General features: G+C 41.7%; 1 protein-coding gene across 2 annotated transcripts; it reads left to right on the top strand.

The window, feature by feature from the left end:
- Positions 1-69: 69 nt before the first annotated feature.
- On the top strand, positions 70-21,322 carry ORC1 (origin recognition complex subunit 1; the record flags this gene model as incomplete). Of its 2 annotated transcripts, none has more annotated exons than XM_083447942.1 (18): positions 70-247; positions 495-588; positions 1,320-1,444; positions 4,110-4,276; positions 5,724-6,105; positions 7,153-7,450; positions 8,694-8,795; positions 9,513-9,611; positions 10,546-10,741; positions 12,452-12,558; positions 12,947-13,048; positions 13,653-13,824; positions 14,709-14,816; positions 15,229-15,378; positions 16,193-16,312; positions 18,598-18,764; positions 19,203-19,290; positions 20,968-21,322. In XM_083447942.1, 18 exons carry the CDS (start codon positions 70-72, stop codon positions 21,160-21,162), a joined length of 2,850 nt encoding a protein of 949 aa, XP_083304068.1. In that variant the 3' UTR covers positions 21,163-21,322. The 2 variants fall into 2 exon arrangements, with proteins under 2 accessions (XP_083304068.1, XP_083304069.1); XM_083447943.1 differs by having other exon boundaries at positions 174-266.
- Between the last annotated feature and the right edge of the window lie 323 nt (positions 21,323-21,645).

Genomic DNA, 21,645 nt, shown 5'->3' with positions numbered 1-21,645 from the left:
TCTGGCCTGCCATCTTAGCAGTGGGCAAAAGAGCCGCCCTTCCCGAGCTTCGCCTAGCCAGAAAAAAACATGGCGGCCGCGGCGCTAACCAGCGGCTCATTTTCTCCTTCTCAGGGGGCGGGGCGAGTCTGCTTTGGCGCGAAGTTTCATCCTGACGTAGGGAAGGAACCGCGCGCGCGCCGCACCGGGTCCCGCGGCAGAATCTCGCTCTCTGGGTTTGTGGAGCAGCTGTGGGCTCGTCGGCGAGGTACGGTAGTCCGAACCAGGTACGACATCGGAGTGTCAATGCCATAGTTCGGCGGCCGGCGGGAGAGCTGCGGGTGTGCTCCAGAGGCGCCCTCCCTCCATCCTCACGTGCATTGGTCTCTGTGTGGATTCTTTTAAGAATCGAGTTGGGGTGGGGTGGAAACGGATAAAAAATTCGAGAATCGGCTTTCTTGCCTTTTTTTTTTTTTTTTGCCTCTTTGCACCTTCATATATCTGTTTCTTCACAGAAACCATGAACACGAGAAACCAGAAAAAGCGTATCTACTCGTGGCTTGGAAAAGCTATATCTGAAGACGAGCAGCTGCAGCTTTCCTCTTACAGGTATGTATTTTTTGGTCTATATATTGTTAGAGGGTAAGCTGTGTAGGCTTGAGGCCAGTGTATAAATGTAGCATAAACTGGCAATCTTGGAAATTATGTTTTGCATAAGGCTGAATGGTTTTTACTGTATTATTAATGGTGTACTAAAAGGTGATTATGTAACAATACTGTTGTAATTATTATTAGTGGAATGTGCTTATGTAGCACCATCTGTGTGCGTGCAGTTTGAAAAGTAAGAAAAACAGGCCCCTGCCCTGAGGAGCTTACAGTCTTAAATTTGACTGAGTGGATATAGTAGATAGAAGGGAGGAAGAAGGAAGTGTGAGTAACTGGGGAGGAAGTACTACATATTAGGGAGTGAGGGCTATGGCTAAATCCAGACTTTACGAAAAAGTTTGAGGAGAGTTTGAAAGAGAGGGAGCAGTGTTATGTTGATCTGTGAACTAATTTCAATTATAAGAAGCAATAAGGAAGAAAGGGTATAATTGTTTGAAGAAGCAGCTTCTGAAAGCTGAAGGATGTAGATCTGGAATGTAAATTGGGGGGGGGGGATAGAGGTAAAGATTAAGGCTGAACTCCTAACCCTATTTACCTGGGAGAAAGCCCCACTGAATCCAGGTAGACTTATTTCTGAGTCAACATGGTTATGACTACACATTAAACTGTCAGTCCTCACTGTTGTTCCTTAACTGTAAAGAATGTGCAATCCATTTATACCCTTTATCTCCTAGGGGGATATCTGTTAAATCGAAAAATGTCAGCGACATCTGTATTTTCCCAGGGGAGTTTATTTTAATAGAAGGTGAGAATGTGGATCAGTTCCTTGTAGCAAGACTTTTAAAGTTATATGAAGATGGTAAGTGGTTTTTTAAAAAAATATTTTCTATTTCTAATTAAGATGTCACAACACTATTCAACATTTATTTTATAAAAAATTGATCAAACAACAATTAGAAGAATAGAGAAGCTAAGCAACTTTTGTGATACCATAATTTCCGTTAAATATGTATTTTTGGGCTATAGCTTGACATCTGTGGTACTGTAAAAAGGACTCTGGGCCCCATGCAATATAAATATGCTATAGGAGTTAACTACAGTATATGCTAATTTGGGGGCTTAATAATTAAATATGCAGTATGTTTCCTCTTATTAAAAAATACGTTGGTATACACTTTTTATGTATATTGGATTTCTGATTTTGGCTTTTCCCAAGATAGCAAGTAGCAATACTTACTCACTCTTTGCAAGGTATTACTCCAGGGTTAGCCAGTGCTCCAGAAGTTGGAAACCCTCAACCTTGGCCAGCATGGCTCATGGTCAAAGATGATGGGAATTATAGTCCAATAGCATCTAGAGGAACCCACATTTGCTACCCATATATTATTCCTTCAAGGGGAATGAGAAATCAAGAAGTTTTGGCTGTGAAGTTTCTGTTGAATGTTATATTGGTTATTAATCTTTATTGGAACACGCTTCCATATTGCAAAAATGCATTTTAAATTATGTGCTTTAAAAAAACATTGTGTTTTAAATGGCTTATGTTGCTTTCGTAGAAAGACTTGCATTGTCAGTTTTGTAGCTTTCAGTGTTAGCCTCCCTGTTGAGTTCAGGAGTGAACCAAAGATGGATTCGGCTATAGTAGATGGCCATAGGAAGCGACCATTTTCTTGACCTTCTGTACAGTCCTGTAGTTTATTTCTTTATGCTTGAAGTCATGAGAATCTAGAAAGTCCTTAGGAAGCCAGGTTGCAATAATGGTAATATAACTTACTATTAAACAAAAGGCACCAGGTGTGGGATGACATCTTGAAGCCTCTGCTTCAGACTCAGGAGACAGGCTCTTTCAACCAACAGGGAATCTGATAGAGCTGCAAATGTAAAATAGATAGAACAGTGGCACAGACATCCTCAGGCCATAGTCATTGTTCTCAAAAAGTAAATGCACTCAGGAAGGCCATTCCCCCAGGGCAACCACCTGGGTCAGTCATCCCTGACTAACTACAGTAATCATAGTCATTGTTCTCAAACCTAAATTCACTCAGTAAGACCATTCCCCCAGGTCTTCTCCTTCGAAATTATGCCAACTCACCTAGACAGACTTTTGGATAAACTTCAAGTCTATTTAAGACCAGGAGCATCACCTGCAAGACTGAAGATTATCTCTCCCTCTGAGCAGCCTCTGTGTGCATTCCTAGAACATCTTTAATTCACTGCTGAACTTCAATTACCTGGAATAATTTCAGGTGCAGATCCCTGAGCTCAGTGCCTGGGTTCCAGCTCTTCTATCATCCACTCACATGTTTCAGGAGCACTTTAACAGACACTAAGAGAAAAAACTTGCAACTATTTTCTCTAGCTATTCCCCCCCCCCCTTTAGTTTAGAAGCCTTATTTCTGTAAGTTAGATATGTGCTTGCATTAGAACAGGCATAGGCAAACTCGTCCCTCTAGAAGTTTTGGGACTACAACTCCCATCATCCCCGACCACTTGTCCTGTTAGCTAGGAATGATGGGAGTTGTAGTCCCAAAACACCTGGAGGGCCGAGTTTGCCTATGCCTGCATTAGAATATTGTTTTCACATGTGTGCCCAGTACTGCAAATGTATGCTGCTGTGGTTTATTGTTAAAACTACAGTCGTACCACAGAAGTCGAACAGAATCCATTCTGGAAGTCCATTCGACTTCCAAAAAGTTCCAAAGAATGTTCGCAAACTGGAACAATCACTTCTGGGTTTGTGGCATTTGGGAGCCGAAACATTCGTCTCATAAAGCGTTCGACTTCTGAGGTACGACTGTTCCTTTGTAATAAATCCTTTATTTTTCTATAATCTTTGTGTGGGTACACATTCCTAGACTGGAAGGGTTCAGATACACACAGACAGAACAGCACTCAGTTTGACTTCAGCTTAAGATCCTTTTGTGTGAGGGTGTCTTTCCCCGCCCTCCCCCCCAGATGATCTTTATTGAATTTTTAGTTACATACTATACATACACATACATTATGTTTCACATTTGTTCTTGCTGTCCCGAGCTGACTTCTCTCCTTCCTTCTTCCACTTTTTTTATGTCGTCTTTAACTTTTCGCATTGTCTTTGTCCATTTTATATATAATTGTTCTTCTTCAATTTTTTCCATTCATTTATAAATACTGTTCAACAGTAGTCCTAATAGACATTTTTAATTCATTTTAATATTATTATCCAATAAATTTCTTATGTTTTCCCATTATGAGTTTTATTGTGTGACGGTGTCTTTGGGACCACATGGATGGTAGTTTCACACAGGATCCCAAAATCCATGTGTCTATCCGCCCCCCTTTTAACAAGGCTTGCATAAAGGCTGCTGGGGGTGGGGGCTAGTTGATATTGAATGCCTTCCCTGAAAATACCAAGTTTGATTGCTGCCATTGACTTTCTCCTTAATTTAGTGAAACTTAAGAAAGCATCATACTGCTAAGGGGCTTCAAGTGCTCTTGCCATCCCAGGTCTGAATTGTGTTGTTGTTGTTTTTTACCTACTCCAGGTACTCATGAAAAGCGTGCAGTTGTGGAGTGGTTCTCCCGCCTGCTAGAAATACCTCTCAGTCAACGGAAATCCATGGGAAGAGAGGATCCACAGGAGATATTTTTGAACGAAAATCCTGAACGGGATACTGACATAACAGTTACACATATCATTGGCAATGTCACAGTATGTACATAACATGTTAGAAGGCAAGAGAGGAGGAAGTTCCTTGGGAGTATGTTGAAATGTTATATTGCAGATTTATAGTACTGAAAAGTTTTTTTGGGTGGGGAAATCCATAGGGGTTTAATCTTTGAGGCAGGCCAACTCTGAAATAGCAAGTATGTGGGTTGCTGCTTAGTTGCTATCTGGGCACAGCAAGCCATAGAAATGAGCCTAAGAATCCCAGTAGAGTTCATAGCCTTCCATTGGCATTGCAGCTTGACTTACCTACAGCTTCAGGAAATATTGATTGTCCCCTGCTGTGGCACAGGATGCTTATATGGTGTTTGCTTGGCTGATAACCTTACAGTGCAGTATTCTTGGAGAAGTTCAAGTAGTCCATGAGCCAAAATATTCACTTTGACTTAGCAAGAAGGCAGAGGTTTCCATCTCACTTATGAGGCTGTTTGAACTGAAGTGTTGCAGGCTGCTTTACCAGCAATATATGCTGAACTATGGGAATGAATCACCATTTAAATGCAAACACATTGGGTTTGTTCAGTATTTGTTTTCTAAACAGCTAGTACATAGCATACAGGGCAATTAGATTAACTATGATTAATTAGATTAACTGTGGCAATTAGATTAACTTTGGCAAAGCCATAGTCTCAAATCTGCGTGCGCTGGCGTAGATTACACAATACTTGGAGCCACAGAATACTAAGCTCCCCCATTGGTGCTTATGGGAGTGGTAGGTGGGAAGCAAAATGGCAGACAATAATAAGAAAAAGCTCCCCCTGCCCCCTGTTTGCTGGCAGGCTTAGAACGTGGCAGTTCCTCCATCATGAAATCCCCACACATATATCCCTTACGGCACTTGTTCCAAATTGGTACTCTGCGGACCCCTGGGGTCCGTGGCACATATCTGTCAACTGTCAGGGACATCCTTTTTTGGGATGCCGTGCTCTCGTGCGGACCATGTGACTCACAAGGGAACACAGCCCGGTTTTGCACTGGGACATGTTGGAGGGACAGTGGCAGCATTTACATAGCAAAAACTACCACAGAGATATCAGCATTTTCAGAAGTAGGGGTTTCATGGCTTGGCTTTTGAAAAACAGAGTGTCTGCAATACTTAACTGACTGGGAACCACTTCCTTAGGGTTTTTCAGTAATGGTAAGAGACAGAATTATGTCATATGAAAACTGCAAGTTGGTGCCATTACTCAAACCAGAAAGGTAATTCTAAGGATAGGAGTTTACGTTATTGTAAGAAAATGTTAATAGGTGTGTGGGGAAAGCTTTCCTTTTGTCATTGTTGTGCTTTAAGCAATAGCTGGAGAAGTTTAGTATAGCACTGAAGATCCATTGAAAGTTTTGCTATATTGATTGCATCATATTTTCACGGTTCTTAAGCTTTGAATCTACTCTTTAGAACAAATAATCATCTGATATTTTGCTACCTTTCCAGGTTATTCCACGGACCACATTGGAAGCATTGCCTGACCTATCAAATGATGAACACATTTTCTTTGTAAGAGAATCTTGGGATGGAAAAAAGTTTAAACCACTGCCGCTTAGCTTACTGGCAGAGTTGAAAGACTCTGTGAAAATGAAAAACAACAACACTGATTTTGCAAACGTGCACCACCTGACTCCTTCACGCAGAAATTGCTCTCTGGAAGTAGAAACCGAAAAGGTCACTCGAAGTACAAGAAAAAGCAGCGCCGCCATGATGGAAGTAGAATCAAGACACTCTGCCTCCAAATCCTCGCACTCTAAGCAGAGATGTTCCCAAAGACTAGCCATTGGCACTGAGACTCCAGGAGCAAAGAAAAAACTGCAGCTGAATAGTATGTTCACAAATGATCTTGCACATAATATTTTTGTCTGCAAAAACATTGTTAGCTCTGGAAGCTGACAAATGTTTTACCTAGGGCTGAAGAGAGAGAATTTTATGAATAATGATGTAAAGATGATCAGTCTAAATACTCTTGAACAATTCTCAAGTAGGAATTCATGTAGTAAAATGGTATAATATTTCTGTTGTTCTGCTTAGTAGTTTTTGTGGGAGAAACTGATATGGTAGGGATTTTTTTCCTGCTTAGTGTAGATACTATCATGAGGTTTTTGGATGAAGAAGCTACTGTGAGTCAGACTACCTGTGATCCTTGAACTGGACATGTTCATGATTGAAGCTTAGTCATGAAAACAGGTGTTCTGTCACAAGTAGCTAATACATTTGATAGTAGGAACCATGGTTAACAAAAGGTGATAGCCCGTGCTGTACTCAGACAAGGGGTAAATAATCTGTTTCGTGCTCACATCTGCTACCCATTTATGTCCCCTGAAAGGTATGTATTGAGTGTCAGAGGACCTTTCAGAAGGTGGGATGGGGATGGGGAAATGGCCCAAAACTGGGTTAAAAAAAGCTTGCATTTCACATCTTGGGAATTGAACCCAGCAGTTAATTCCTGTTCAACTGACATTATCTCAGTTTGGATGCCTGTTCAAGTGGTGGTGGTGGTGAATCATAGATTTGTAATCAAAAGTAATGTTTTGAGCCCCTGTTGAATAATGTCAATAGTGGTCGTCTCCAAATTTATGACCACAGTTGTATGCGTTCAGTGCAAATAAAGCTAATCAAATATCTGACATGGAATCTGTGTCATGTTGGATTATGTCTTATTTAGCACCCAATTTTATATCATTTATAGAAGAGCAATCTTGATTTTGTGTGGTAACAGTGGAGCTTCTGTTGCTTTGAAAGTTCTGTTCTGTGTTAACTGAGTTCTTTTAACTGAAGGGAAACCTTTTGTTAGGCCATCTGGCACATGTGAATTCTAAATTGATTGTTGCCTTGCTAAAAACTTGCTCATTTTGCTACTTTTGGATTTTAGGTCCAACAAAACCTGGAAGAGTGCTGGCAGAGCAAGATATGATTGAGCTTTTAGACTATGGTTTCTTTGAGCCTCTGGAGCAATCTGCCCTCAAACGGAAAGTGACATTTACTGGCATTAAAGGTTCTCCTCCAAAAATACCCTGTGCTGCTGTTGCTGAGGGAGACCTCTTCCTAGACATCAAACCACTGGGAAGAAAGTCTGAAAGACCCAAGAAAAACTTATCATCTCCTTGCCAGAGTGACCAAGTTTCTAGTGTGAAAGCCAGGAGTTCTGCTGTGAAAAGGAATGCCACAGAGTAAGTTACAAGTGTCAGCATTCTGTCCCAAACCCTTAAATGTGGCCATTTGTGTGACATACACTAATCTAACAAAAAAATTCTGTTGAAATAAGAGTCAAAGATTCTTGAGGCAGAATACCTTTGCTCGAGAACATTAATATTAATTTGCTTTTGTTTGTGCAGCAGATCGATAAACATTCAAAAAGGTTTGTTTTTTAGTGGTAATAATAAATCTAAGCTACAAATAGCACCTGTCCTACAGGGGTAGCCTACAGTTCCTGTCCTCCCTGTCCATCCTCTATGCTGGCTAAGGACCAGTTATACATAGTGGCTAAGATGAAGATCTTGTAGAGCAACTTTCTGGGCTGCATGTCAAAATGCTTTTGGAAATTGGGACTTTCCAATATTAATTTATGATCTGGTACATGGGTCTGCTGTTTAAAGAGAGAGTGAAAAATTAAAAAACCTCATGTACAAGTTGCTTCTGACCAGTTGATATTGAGAAATCCAGATCACTTATTTTGCAGTCAAAAAGCCTTCCAGACTCTGCTTCTCCATCTTACAGAAAACAGGTATTTCCAAGTGGTACCTCGGAAGTCGAACAGAATCCGTTCTGGAAGTCTGCTCGACTTTCAAAATGTTTGGAAACGAAGGCGCAGCTTCCAGTTGGCTGCAGGAAGCTCCTGCAGCCAATCGGAAGCTGTGGAAGCCCCGTCGGATGTTCAGGTTCCAGAGAACATTCGCAAACCGGAACACTCCCGGGTTTGCAGCATTTGGGAGCCAAAACGTTCGATTTGCAAGGCACTGGGGATCTAAGGTACGACTGTATTTTGGTAGTTTTATATGTAAAGTATATTTTACTCACATTGACTATTTCCTTCTTGGAGCAACTACTCAGAAAATATTTAAAAGGCATTAAAGGTAAGGATGAAAAATTAGGAAATGGACAGTGCCACCCTCCACAGTCTAGTAAGAAGTAAGTCCCACTGAATTCAATTGAGACTTACTTCCAGGTAAGGATGTATAGGGTGCTATTCTCAAGAGCCAGGCTGGTTGCGGGTATTTATTTTGAAATATTTTAACCCCCTCCTTCATTGCAAAGTGATCCCAGAGTGGGATACAATTTTTTAAAATGTAAATCGCAGTATCATCAAGATGTTTTCCTATGGTAAAACCAGGGAGAATTTACCGAAATGAATTTTAACATTTATTTCCCAAAAAATCTCTTAGAGGCATGTTTTATGTTTTTCGTTTCCATTAGTTCAAATGATGTAAACAAACAGGATAAGATTTGCAAAACAGCCAAAGAATCCGGAGTCTCAAAGAGCCAAGCAGCCATTCCTAAGGTCAATTCAAAGACAAGGTGGGTGATCTTTAGAGGTGTTTGTGGATCTTTTGTTTGTTTGCTCTAAGGAATATCCCCTTCTGTTTTATTAAGCAAGTGAAATTTTAAGAAGGCTTAAAAATATATCACTGCAGTTTTACATCAGTTCTACTTATTATGTGTATTAAAACATATCTAGGACAATATAGTATATAGAGGTTTGGTAATTTCTATATCATGTAGCCAGCAACATGGATGGATGACCCTCCTTCAGCCAATATAGATGCTGCCCTGCTTCACATGTCACAGTATGCCCACCTCTGCTTTTGCAGCACTGCACAAATGTGCAGGCTGCTGGAAGGGAGTTTGCAGCCACTTTGCTCCTCCCCAGTGGTTTGTTGTTTTTTTTTACTCTTGCACCTTGCTGAGCTAAGCCAGTGTTTGGCTTAGTGTGTTGTCCAAACTGCACATTTGCATGGCCCCGGTATAATTTGGCTTGTCATTATGCGTGAACCAGATCACTGAGTGATAACTGATTTCTAGACTACATGCCTAAACTGAAGTGCTCTGAGCAAGAAACATTTGCTTCACTGTGTGCGTTCTATAGCTGACTTTTTTGTGGTGCTAAACTTTACAGTAAGATGCTGAAGTGACAACTGATGGAAACTCACAAATTTCTGTCAATCAAGGAAGACACAGTGTCGTATCATTATGAAGAAGTCAGAAAAACCTCTGTCATTACTTCTTTTCTTGCAGATTGGGTGAAGAACCAGAAACCGCGAGCCCAGCGCTGACTCCTCGTTCACGCAGGAAATGTGTGCAGGCGACTGCTGCCCGCATTGCCAAACAGCTTAGGTAAGAATGTATTCTTTTTAGAGATGGTTTGGCTACAGGCAGTTCACAGCCCAGGGGAGTCTGCTTTGTTACAGAAATGAATGTGCAAGGATTGTCTGAGTGTTTCTTTGTGCACTTGTATGCACACATGCGCGCGCACACATATTAAGCCAGGGAGGGTGACCCAGCTTTAACGGGCCACATTCCCTCATGGAGAATCTTCTGATAGCTACCTTCCAGTGTTGGTGGAAGACCAGAGGCAAAAGTGCACGGGGCGTTGGCTGTGACTCATGCCTTTGCATAGTAGGTTACATTATGGCCACAAAGAAGTCAGAGGTTTCTACACCCACCCACATCTCTCCATACTTCATCCAGGCAATCAAGAAGCATGTTCACAGTTAAAGGGCACATTCTACCTGGCAAAAGCATCTGAAGAGGGTGGAGCAAGGCTGCTGAGGGGGGGGGGGCCTAAGAAGAATCCCTGAGGACCAGATCAGAGAGAGCCAGAGGGGCTGCATTTGGTGCCTGAAGTTTCCCACACTTGCATTAAGCTATCTTTGAATAGAAGGGCAGCTTTTTTCAATAACACAGAGTTCACTTCCAGAGCAAGAGTTTGGGATCTGCCATGACAAATTTCATGTCGCTTCTGTTTTCTTGTCTAGAGCTGATGTGGACATAGTAAAAGAATTAACAGTGTATATTTTCATCATATGGGGTGTACCTTAATGTTATGACCCCCTTCTTCTCTCTTCTTCTTCTTCTTCTTCTTCTTCTTCTTCTTCTTCTTCTTCTTCTGGTTTCTCAAAACTGTACCATCATTGTAAAAGTATTGATCTTTGCTGTCATGGCCGCCTCTGTTTTTGTTTGGCTGATACCGTCCGACCAAAGAACTTGCAATTATTTAAAACACATTAGTGTACAGGACATAAGATGTGATAAATCCATTTGCCTTAAGTTTTTTTAATACAGTTGAGAAGGATGAAGAAGAAAAGGATGACATTTTTCCCTTGGAAAGTTCTGATTCAAGTAGCAGCGATGATGATGGTGAAGACTTCAAGGTGCTTCGTACACCTAAGAGGCAAGCGAGATCTACTCCAAAAATCTCAAGGAAAGGGGCTGCTGGGACTCCTGCCAAGGGTCCAAGCAACACTGTAAGTAGAGACTTCTGCCATATTTTGTTGATCTCTAATTACTTTGAGCAGTTGTATGAACTTAAAGTGAACTGCCTTGTTCAGAAGCTTGGGTGCTCAAGAACATAATGTAGTAGCTGAGAGCAATCTGTGAAGACAGTGGCTCTGTTTCTTAGCTGTATAATGACATGGAAGCATGGGCGCCATTCTCTGCATTGTGACTCTCTGCTGGGGGGAAAGTAAGACCACCTTTGTTTTGGGAATCATAGAAGTGTAGAGTTGGAAGGGACCACAAGGGCCATCTAGTCCAACTCCCTGCCATGCAGGAATCTTTTACCCAACATGGGGCTCGAACTCACAACCCTGAGACCAACAGTCTCATGCTCTACCAACAGAGCTATCTCTCAGGATATTATTACGCTGAGCTTTGCCACAGATAGCACATAGGTGTTCATAGGACCTTAGGATTGTAGAGCTGGAAGGGACCCTGAGGATCATCTAGTTCAGGGGTCAACAAACTTTTTCAGCAGGGGGCTGGTTCACTGTCCCTCAGACCTTGTGGGGGGCTGGACTATATTTTGAAAAAGAAGAAGAATAAATTCCTATGCCCCACAAACAACCCAGAGATGCATTTTAAATAAAAGGACACATTCTACTCATGTAAAAACACGCTGATTCCCGGACCATCCGCAGGCCAGATTTAGAAGGCAATTGGGCCGGATCCGGCCCTCGGGTCTTAGTTTGCCTGCCCATGATCTAGTTCAACCCCCTGCGATGCAGAGGAATATGCAGCTGTCCCACACAGAGATCGAACCTGCAACCTTGGCGTTATCAGCACCACGGTCCAATCAACTGAGCTACTCTAGAGATGAACATTCTTTCTTGGGACCCATTCTTTCCTCTTACCTAATGCTGTTGCTTGAAATCTAACTTTTGGATAAAGGTGAAATACTTAGCCATGCTAGTTTGCTGCAGCAAGACCAACAAAGCCTTGTGGTGCCTTAAAGACCTGAAAAATTAGTTTGGCATAAAATGAAAAGCTTATGCCACAATACAGTTTCAAAACACTATAGAACCCTTAGTTACTTTTTGTTACTTCATTCAGTTGCTTTCTGTTTTAAAGTGTTTTAAAGATTTTCAATCATAATAAAATATAAATATTAACCAGTTAAATAAATTTAAAATATATCTGAATCTATAAATATCGCTTTACTCAGGAGCTTTGGAAATGTATTAGAAAACAGAGAAGAAAGAAAAGCATCCTATTTAAAATAAATATATAACTTTATGTTTAACTGGTTCTCCATTCTGAGCATTATTACCTTAGTAAATGTGATGAATGGTCAGTTAGGCTGCAGTCCCCTCTTACCTGGAAATAAGCTCCATTGAACTAATTACTTCTGAGTTGAGACATGTATAGGCTTGCACAGTTAGGAAATTAACAGAACAAGCCGTATCCAATAAGGTTTTCATTTGGTGTGATATTTTTTCCAATATGGACAGGCCCCATAATTTCTCATACCATGTTTAAACAAACAAACAAACAAACAATCTGTTGCTTCCCTGTTTAACTACTCCTTAAGTTTGGTTGCAAACCTAAGTACATCTCTGCCGTTTTGGGATCTTAATATCTTTAAATGTTTGGTGTATACAAATTTTGAGACCAGTTGTGCTCTGGCTGATATTCAAAACAATAGCACTGATATTTATGGATATGAGTTTTCTCTGCAGCCTGAACCGAGAACCCCCAAGACCCCACGTAATGCTACCCCCAGAATCCGCAGCCGAAATAAAACCACACAGAAGCCTGGCAATGTGCTGGAAGAGGCTAGGATAAGGTAATGTGAGGAGTTCTTGATATTTAGCAAAAATGGGGGGGGGGTATATATAAAGTGAGAACTAGGAATTACTTTTGATGGGTTGTGTAAAGGGTATTTATGGTTCCAGTGCAAGTCATGTTTCTCTCTTTTAAATAGATGCATGCTTAGTATTCCGTGTCACATTCTTCCTAGTTTCATGTTTGATTGAGGTCTTTGAAAACTTGGTTTCATTGTTCAGTCTCAGTTTTGTTTTATATTTTTTAGTCTCGGGGCACTAATACTTTAAAAATCATTCTTGAGAGGATTATGCTTATCTAGATAGGAATGCATTACCTCTTCTGGGATTTAGAAGCTTGTAACAAGGCACTTGTGTAACCCTCTTGCCCTTTTGTTTTCCTTTAAACAGGCTGCATGTATCTGCTGTCCCAGAGTCCTTGCCCTGCCGTGAAAAGGAGTTCCAGGATATCTATAACTTTATAGAAAGCAAACTCATTGATGGGACAGGAGGGTGAGTGTCTTAGGTGGGAGGGAGCGGGATTAGCTCAAATGAGTGAGAAGCATAACAGCTGCTTCTGAACACCTGGGTTTCATTTAAAAAATAATAATGTGGAGATCATGCCAGTCCCCACCCCCCCAAAAAAGTAAACAGTTTCTGAGATTTATAATAAAGCTTATTTGTGGCACTGTGCTTAGAGGCAGATGTTTTTTAAAAGATACATGTGGGTTCGAACCCGCATGTAGTTTCATCTTTATGAAAAGGCTTTTAGGAGTGATTAAATAAGCACATCCTGTTTCCAGGTTCTTCAGAACAAGAGAGAAAAAGAGAGCTTATTAAGTCCAGTGCAGAAAAATGGCAGAGCACCAGTTTCATATGCAGATGCTCCCATATTCAAGTTCCAGCATATCCAGTTAATAATAGTATTATATAGATTGAGTAAAGGTTTCAGAGAGAGACTTTCTGCCTGGGGTGCTGGAGAGCTGGTTACAGTCCTAGCAGGCAAAGCTGGGCTAATGTAGAGTAAGGCCACATTTATATCAGGAACATAGGATTCAGGACTCTCCCTGCCTTTCAGATTTACATGTTTACAACATAGGTGCTCTTCCTGTTTCAGGTGCATGTACATTTCTGGGGTTCCTGGAACAGGTAAAACAGCAACTGTTCATGAGGTCATTCGTTGTCTTGAGCAGGCAGCCGAAAACAATGAGTTGCCGTCTTTCCAGTGTATAGAGATCAATGGTATGAAGTTGACTGATCCCCATCAAGCCTACGTGCAGATCTTGAACGTGAGTGCATGTTTTGTTATGTTTGGGAAGAGATTTTCCAAGTCTTTCAACTAAAGCTGCTCAAGCAGATGGGCCTTATGCTTGACTTACCTCTGCAGATCAGAAGAGGGAGCTAAACCAATTCCACCGAAAAAGCACTCCAATCACTACTAGCCCCCTAATTCAGCCTTTGTCAACCTGGTGCCCTTAGATGTTTTGGACTACAACTCCCATCAGTTCCAGCTGGCACTCCAAAACATCTAGAGGGCACCAGGTTGGCGAAGGCTGCTCTCATTCTACAGCTTGCTTGCAAAAACATTTTTTATTATCATTACCTTATTGCATTTATATGCTGCCTTTTTTGCCAAGACACCACACCCCAAAAACAGCTCGCAGTTTTAAGATACAGTAGTTGGACGCGGGTGGCGCTGTGGGTAAAACCTCAGCGCCTAGGGCTTGCCGATCGCATGGTCGGCGGTTCGAATCCCCGCGGCGGGGTGAGCTCCCGTCTTTCGGTCCCAGCTCCTGCCCACCTAGCAGTTCGAAAGCACCCCTAAGTGCAAGTAGATAAATAGGTACTGCTTTCTAGTGGGGAGGTAAACGGCGTTTCTGTGTGCTGTGCTGGTGCCGGCTCGCCAGAGCAGCTTCGTCACGCTGGCCACGTGACCCAGAAGTGTCTCCGGACAGCGCTGGCCCCCGGCCTCTTAAGTGAGATGGGCGCACAACCCTAGAGTCGGACACGACTGGCCTGTATGGGCAGGGGTACCTTTACCTTTTTTAGTTGGATCTCACATATGAAATGGATAGGGTTGTGCTATTGGTATAGGATTGTGCTATTGGTAAAACAGAATGAGTTACTACTTATTGTTGGGTTGTAACTTCAGCATCTTTTTAATCCTGTTTAGTTACTGACAGGCCAGAAGGCAACTGCAGTCCATGCTGCCGAGCTGCTGGAGAAGACATTCTGCAAGCGAGGACCTAAAAGGAAAACTGTAATACTTGTAGTAGATGAGGTAATGTGAGGATTTGTATAGCATCAGTATGAAATAAATTTAACCTGATGTTTACGTATTCCAAAACTAGGGGGGTTGTTGCCTTTTTGATCTGTACCATGAAACTGGCTTAATTGCAGCCTTGGGATTCAGCTACCCATGAGGCTGTTTGTTCTGCAAGGACAAATTTATTGCTAATAAATAATATAAAGGGAGCTAATTTTTTAAAACAACAGCACAATGTACATTTAAATGCTGGCTATGTCTGTGTTTTATTCTGTATCCCCCTTATGTGGCCATCTGTAACAGATCAAGTCTTGCCCAAGGTTACATAAATCTGTTCAAACCTGTGGCTGAAACCAGATTTCCCACATATTTTGTAGACCATTTTATGTGAGCTTGTAACTTTGTCATCCCTTCTTCCTTGTTCCAGCTTGATCTGCTGTGGACCCGAAAACAGAATGTGATGTACAACCTCTTTGACTGGCCAACCAAGAAAGATGCCAAACTGATTGTCTTGGCCATTGCTAACACCATGGATTTGCCAGAGAGAATTATGATGAACAGAGTAGCTAGCAGGCTGGTATGTATTTTCGGCTTTACTGCTGTGGTTATTGTGTCCGGAGATCAGAGCGTTGGTAAATTTCCTTGGATGTTAACTGATACCATTGACCATTGATCAATGATCAGGAAGGATGGCGTGATGCACCAGTACTCAGGCTATATGTACTAGCATGCAGCAGATGCACAAATTAATTTCCCTAACTATAGTAAATGTCCAGAATTGTGTCTGAACACACGCACTGGAGCAGCCAGAGGGATTGTCAGTCTTGTTTGGATAGCTGGATTAAGACCATCTATATATTATGGAATGGACAACCTGTGACTCCCATCACCTCTGACAGTTGGCCATGCTATGTATTTTGTTGGTTCCATGAAGATATAACTTCTTTGTACTTGGATATGCCTCTTTTCTTGTCTTGTGAGCAGAATACCATGGTCAGACATGGTAAAGATAAGAATCGCTTCTGTCACTTGCTTGTAGGAAGGTAGGTGGCAAGCAATAAGAGTAGAGTGAGATCCAATGCTGTGCCTAGTGGACATGGCAGGGGCTCCCTCTGCAGCCTCCATTCACCCCCAGCATCTGCTCTGGAGGTTCTTCCAACCCTTAGGAGCTGGTTTTTGGGCTGTGGAGGAGGGGCTGCACAGGGGAGAACTCATCTACGCAACCAGAAGTCTTGTTTTGCAAGCAGGCTAAACACTGTTGGCTGTCACCTTGAATGTCAGAATTCAGTCTGAAACGTCTCTGCTCACAATGGAGAAACATGTTTTTCTGTGTTAAGCAAGTTCTTGAGATGTACTAGCAATTAAATCTTCACTGCTTTCTTCACTGGTAGGGTCTTACCAGAATGTCCTTCCAGCCATATACCTATAAACAGTTACAGCAGATTGTCTCATCAAGGATGACCCATTTGAAAGCATTTGAAGAGGACGCAATTCAGCTTGTTTCTAGAAAGGTAAACTTGGGTGTACGGACAGGCATATCTATGTTGTTTTTATACAGTGGTACCTCAGGTTAAATACTTAATTGGTTCCAGAAATTTGTTCTTAACCTGAAGCATTGTTTTTTTTATTATTTAATCATTTTTTCAATACAAACAACAACCAAAAAAAAATCTCAAACAAAAACCACAATAACACTAATAACACAATTTAACAATTCAGATCTGAGTACTGATATACCTATAACTACACCTTTTAAACAATATTTCCCCACCTCTCCTCCCCCTACTTCCCACCACTGTCCACCTTATCGCTTAAGTATTCCTTCCAGATTTCTTCATATTTATCCATTCTTAATTTGCGTCGATATGTGATTCTGTCCATATTGTCAATCCATGTGCTCAATGGGATCTTTTTGTGGCTCTTCCAATTCATCAAGTTTTTTTGCTTCTAATATGGCACGATACATCCGTTTTTTTTTTACCCCTTGTAATCTCCCACATTTTCGATATATAATTTAGAATTAAATTCATTCTTGTTGCGGAGCTCCTCAGCGTTTCTGCTTACGCCTCCATCTCAAAAGCAGAAGTGTCTAACCTGAAGCATTCTTAACCTGAAGCGCACTTTCCCATTGAAAGTAATGGAAAAGTGGATTGATTTGTTCCAGACGATGAAAAACACCCCCTAAAACAGCAATTTAACACGAATTTTATTATCTGACAAGACCATTGATCCATAAAATGAAGGCAATAATCAGTGTACCGTACTATTAACATTTTTTCCCCCTTACATGCACTGATAATAGTCATTGTTTGGATGGGGGGCTTTTATCCATTTCTGCAGTCACACAATCAACCAGTAGCTGAACTGGGCTCCACACAATCCCCAAAACAATGGCAGAAGGCAGAGTTCCCCAGAAGTCCCCCAAACGAAGGAGCAAAGCAGAGACAAAGGCACAGGGCAGACTCACATTAAAAAATCCCAAAATCCCCTGTAGAATCCCCAAATTTTCCACTCACCCCTCCCATAGAGTAGGTGGGCTTACTTGGCTAGGTGCCACCCACCTTGCTACAGCTGGGGGTGGGGCAAGGGTTGGTAAAGGGCTTTTCGGCCCAGGCTCATCTTTGTTTTCTTAACAGCTTCACTGCTCTTGGTCTTTGTTAGGTAAGTGTTCCTTACCTAACTTTGGGGCTGGGATGTGACCTGCTGGGCATCCTGCGGGTGTCAAGGCCTGGCTCCAGGCCTTCGTAGAGGCCTTGGAGAGCTCCCATGGCTGGAGGCCAATCGCGGAGCCTCCGTAGGCCCCTCGGATGTCGAGGCCTGTCTCCAGGCCTTCGTGGAGGCCTCAGAGAGTTCCAATGGCTGGAGGCCAATCGTGGAGCCTCTGTAGGCCCTGCGGATGTCCGGGCTTGGCTCCAGGCAGCGGCGAGGCCTCTGAGAGCTCGGAACACTCACTTCTGGGTTAAAAACGTTTGTAACCCAAAAAAACGTAACTCGAGACGTTCGTAACCAGAGGTACCACTGTATTTGAAAATCTGGTGGCAATTGGCACTGGCCTTAATAATAAATTAAACCACCAGAAATAAGAGACCACATATCAATGAGCAACAACCATGAATTTTATATTTCGTCTGAATTCTAAATGCCTGCGTTTGAAATGACTAGCAGTGGTGGGCCAGAAAATCATATAAAAGTCATTTGAGTAGTGGCTGCATATATTTTTATTTTGCACATAAATGATGATGTGCAAAAAGGAAGTTCCTTGCTCCTAGCGAGATTGACAATTTCAACTGTGGGCGTTACAACAAGAGTGAGAGAGGCAAAGTTAACAAGGGTGAATGGAAGAGGCTGGAAAACCAAGGGATTTAAGAATTGAAGAATAAGAATCCAATAATAAATGTAATGTTGTGGGGAAGAAGCTGCTCAACCAGCTGCTTTCTTGTGAGTCGCCTGAACTGCAATTAGCCTGGATTGGCTGCAGGTGGGTAAGGTGAGGGTGGGCTCAAGAGGAGACCCCAGACTCCTCCTGGTGGCTATTTATAAGCCTCATAGAGAGATGTGGAAAGAAGAAAGGAGGCAGCAGTGCCTGTTAATGGAGGATGGAATAACTGGTGGGGAGAGTTAATTGAGTTATCTACTTCCTTCCTCCCCCTTCCTGCATCCACTCTGATCTGACAAGAAGACAGAGAAAGGATTATTACCTTTTTCGGAAGGAAACATTGAAAAACTGCACTATGCTTTGTGGGACACTAGGACTGCAACAACTTTGTCGTTTTAAAATTTTAATGTTTTGTTTTAGGTGGCAGCTTTATCTGGTGATGCAAGACGTTGCCTTGATATCTGCAGAAGGGCCGCTGAGATCTGCGAATTTCCTAGTCAGAAAAGTGTCCGTGGATTGGTCAGCATGGCACACATTATGGAAGCCATAGATGAAATGTTCTCATCACCTTATATACATGCCATTCGGTAATGTACAGTAGTACATTAGCTGTGTAGCTTCTCTGCTTGAGGTCCCAGAGAGCAAATTCTGATTATCATTCTGTAGCAGCCACCTATGAACTTGTTGTTGAAAGTGGCAGAATTAGGAAGCTCGGATGTTAGGATACAGGTGCACTCTCTCTCTATTTGGATAGAGCGACACTGAGAATTGCAATTGTAAAATAAAAATTTGCAAATTACAGAAAGTTCTCTTCTAACAAAATAAACAACCTTTGTATGCTGGGTGTTTGCAGTTCTTTCAGACCTATGGTTAATTAAACTTTATGTATGCACATATTTTAGAAGCAAATACCGTTACATCAGAGGTTTTAGATACTGCTTTTCAAGCCAAATCATATCTGTCACACAGCAAAATCTTATAGATGACTAATTAAGCTTTGGGGGCTTTTTTTTTTGTTCTTTCAGGAACGCTTCACTGTATGAGCAAATTTTCCTAAAAGCAACCATTGCAGAATTTCGCAGGTCAGGACTGGAAGAGTGTACAGTTCAGCAGGTAATTTAAAAATATTGCATGTTGAATTTGTTTACTATCTCAGCCAGAATGCTTTAGCTATATTCAAAGAGTGCACCTATGGCTGTTGCTGGGCACATATGTAGGTCATTGCAATTTAACCTATTGTACATATAGGCTAAGGGACTGCTCCGGCGGGAAGGTAAACGGCGTTCCTGTGCACTGCTCTGGTTCACCAGAAGCGGCTTAGTCATGCTGGCCACATGACCCGGAAGCTGTACGCCGGCTCCCTTGGCCAATAAAGCGAGATGAGCGCTGCAACCCCAGAGTCGGCCACGCCTGGACCTAATGGTCAGGGGTCCCTTTACCTTTACCTTTTTACACGTAGGCTACAATTCACATATATGCAGAGACAAAAATTTCCATGCTTTTTGCTTTCGTTAGTTTAAAATATTATATGCCTCTTCTTGGGGGGAAAAGCTCTCTCAAAATGACTTCCAACAATTAATATACAATGTAAGTCACAAAGCTTCAAATACAATAAAACCATAATACTAAAAGGTAAGCTCAGATGTTGCAATTGTACAGTAAAATTGAAAAATTACAGAAATCAAACCAGCAATAACATTAAAAGAATATCCAGCCCACTTTTTTTTAACCTCTTCCTGTTCAGCTACCTTATTTGAACTCATAAACGTGTTGTATACTAGGAGGGAGGGCCTGGCAGTGTGTGGGAATTTGTAGAAGTGAAAAAAAATTGTGCTATTTAAATGGATAATCAATTTATGAGTGTGGATCACCATGCCAAAAATCAGGCAAATCGCATTTGGTTCTGCCATCTTGATTCAAGATTGTACCTGGCATTCAAATGGTGATGAAGTCTGGCACCCCCACCTTGGGAATCTCTGTGGCTGAGTTTGACAAAGATATTGCCAGAGGCAGCTGAACCTATGCCAAAAAAAATGGAGAAAGTCATGACAAAGTGATGTTTTGGTCCACCATCTTGATTCAAAATGGCATCTGGTGTCCAAACATGGACAACTGCATCCCCCCGTCTTGGAAATCCTCGTGCTGTGTTTGGTAACAATACCTTGAGAGGTGTGTGAACTTGTTAACAACAGATGGATGGACAGACAAACCACTTTCCAAAATACATCATAGATGTTGAAAACAAGCCAGTTTACTGGATGCTGGCTGTAATAATAAAGCAGTCACAGACTCAGTGTTGGGAACTTATTTAAAAACTTGTGGTTCAGAATATACAACAAATGTTGTATAAAATAAAATGGTACTGGTTTGAATTCTATTAGCAATTGTTCACCATTGAACCTCATCACTAAATGCATGGGGAAAATGTGCTCTAATACTATTGAGCTATAAATATATACAGTGGTACCTCTGGTTACGAACTTAATTTGTTCTGGAGGTCCGTTCTTAATCTGAAACCATTCTTAACCCAAGGTACCACTTTAGCTAATGGGGCCTCCCGCTGCTGCCGCGCGATTTCTGTTCTCATCCTGGGGCAAAGTTCTTAACCCGAGGTACTACTTCTGGGTTGGCGGCATTTGTAAACCGAGGTGTTTGTAACCCAAGGTACAAACTGTATATAACTCATTGGTTTCCATACTTTTCCAAGAAAGGAAGGAGATCAGTTATTCGCTTTGATGCTTCCTATGTTTTCATAAACCAAGTCCCCCTCTCCTTTTTTTGTTTCTTTAGATATTTCATCAGCATGTTGCATTGTGTAGAATTGAAGGCCTGCAAACTCCTACTGTATCAGACGCACTGGCAGTTGTGTCACGGCTTAGTGCCTATAGACTCTTGCTAACAGATTCTAATAGTAAATATATCCACATGCGAGTTCGACTTAATGTTAGCCAGGACGATATCATGTATGCACTCAAAGAAGATTAAAGCAACAGAACACTCGTTATTGGTACATGTATTGTGATTAAAGCTTGAAACATCCATGTTTATTTAATTTGTTTTTAATTTTCTTTTCATATACCTTTGTATTATAGCATTTGTAATTGCACTCTTCTAAAATAAATCTGTTTTCTTCAACTGTTCAGAAGGTTTCCATTTTATTAAATTCTTTCAACCATCCTAAAGCTCAATTCAGCAGGGGGCGGTTTCTGATCAGGAGCTTCCCTTTTGAGCTAATTCACTGTCCTTCTTACCTTTCATCTACTCCCTGGTTTTCAACAACTAATTCGCTGGGACAAACTAGAATTTTGGAGAAGGAATGGCAGCTCAGTAATAGAGTCAGGGTTTTGTGTACAGAAGGTCCCAGCTTAAACCTCTGGAAACTCAAATCCTCTGCTACTGGATCCTTTTAACTGGGAAAGTCTCTGCCTGAAACCCTGTGTGTGTTGTTTACCAATCAGCATACGAAAG

The sequence above is a fragment of the Podarcis tiliguerta genome (genome assembly GCF_965153285.1).
Source record: "Podarcis tiliguerta genome assembly, chromosome: 6".
Classification (NCBI taxonomy): Eukaryota; Metazoa; Chordata; class Lepidosauria; order Squamata; family Lacertidae; genus Podarcis; species Podarcis tiliguerta.
The sequence above is the reverse complement of the archived record's forward strand: the minus strand, read 5'-3'. Positions and strand labels throughout refer to the sequence as shown.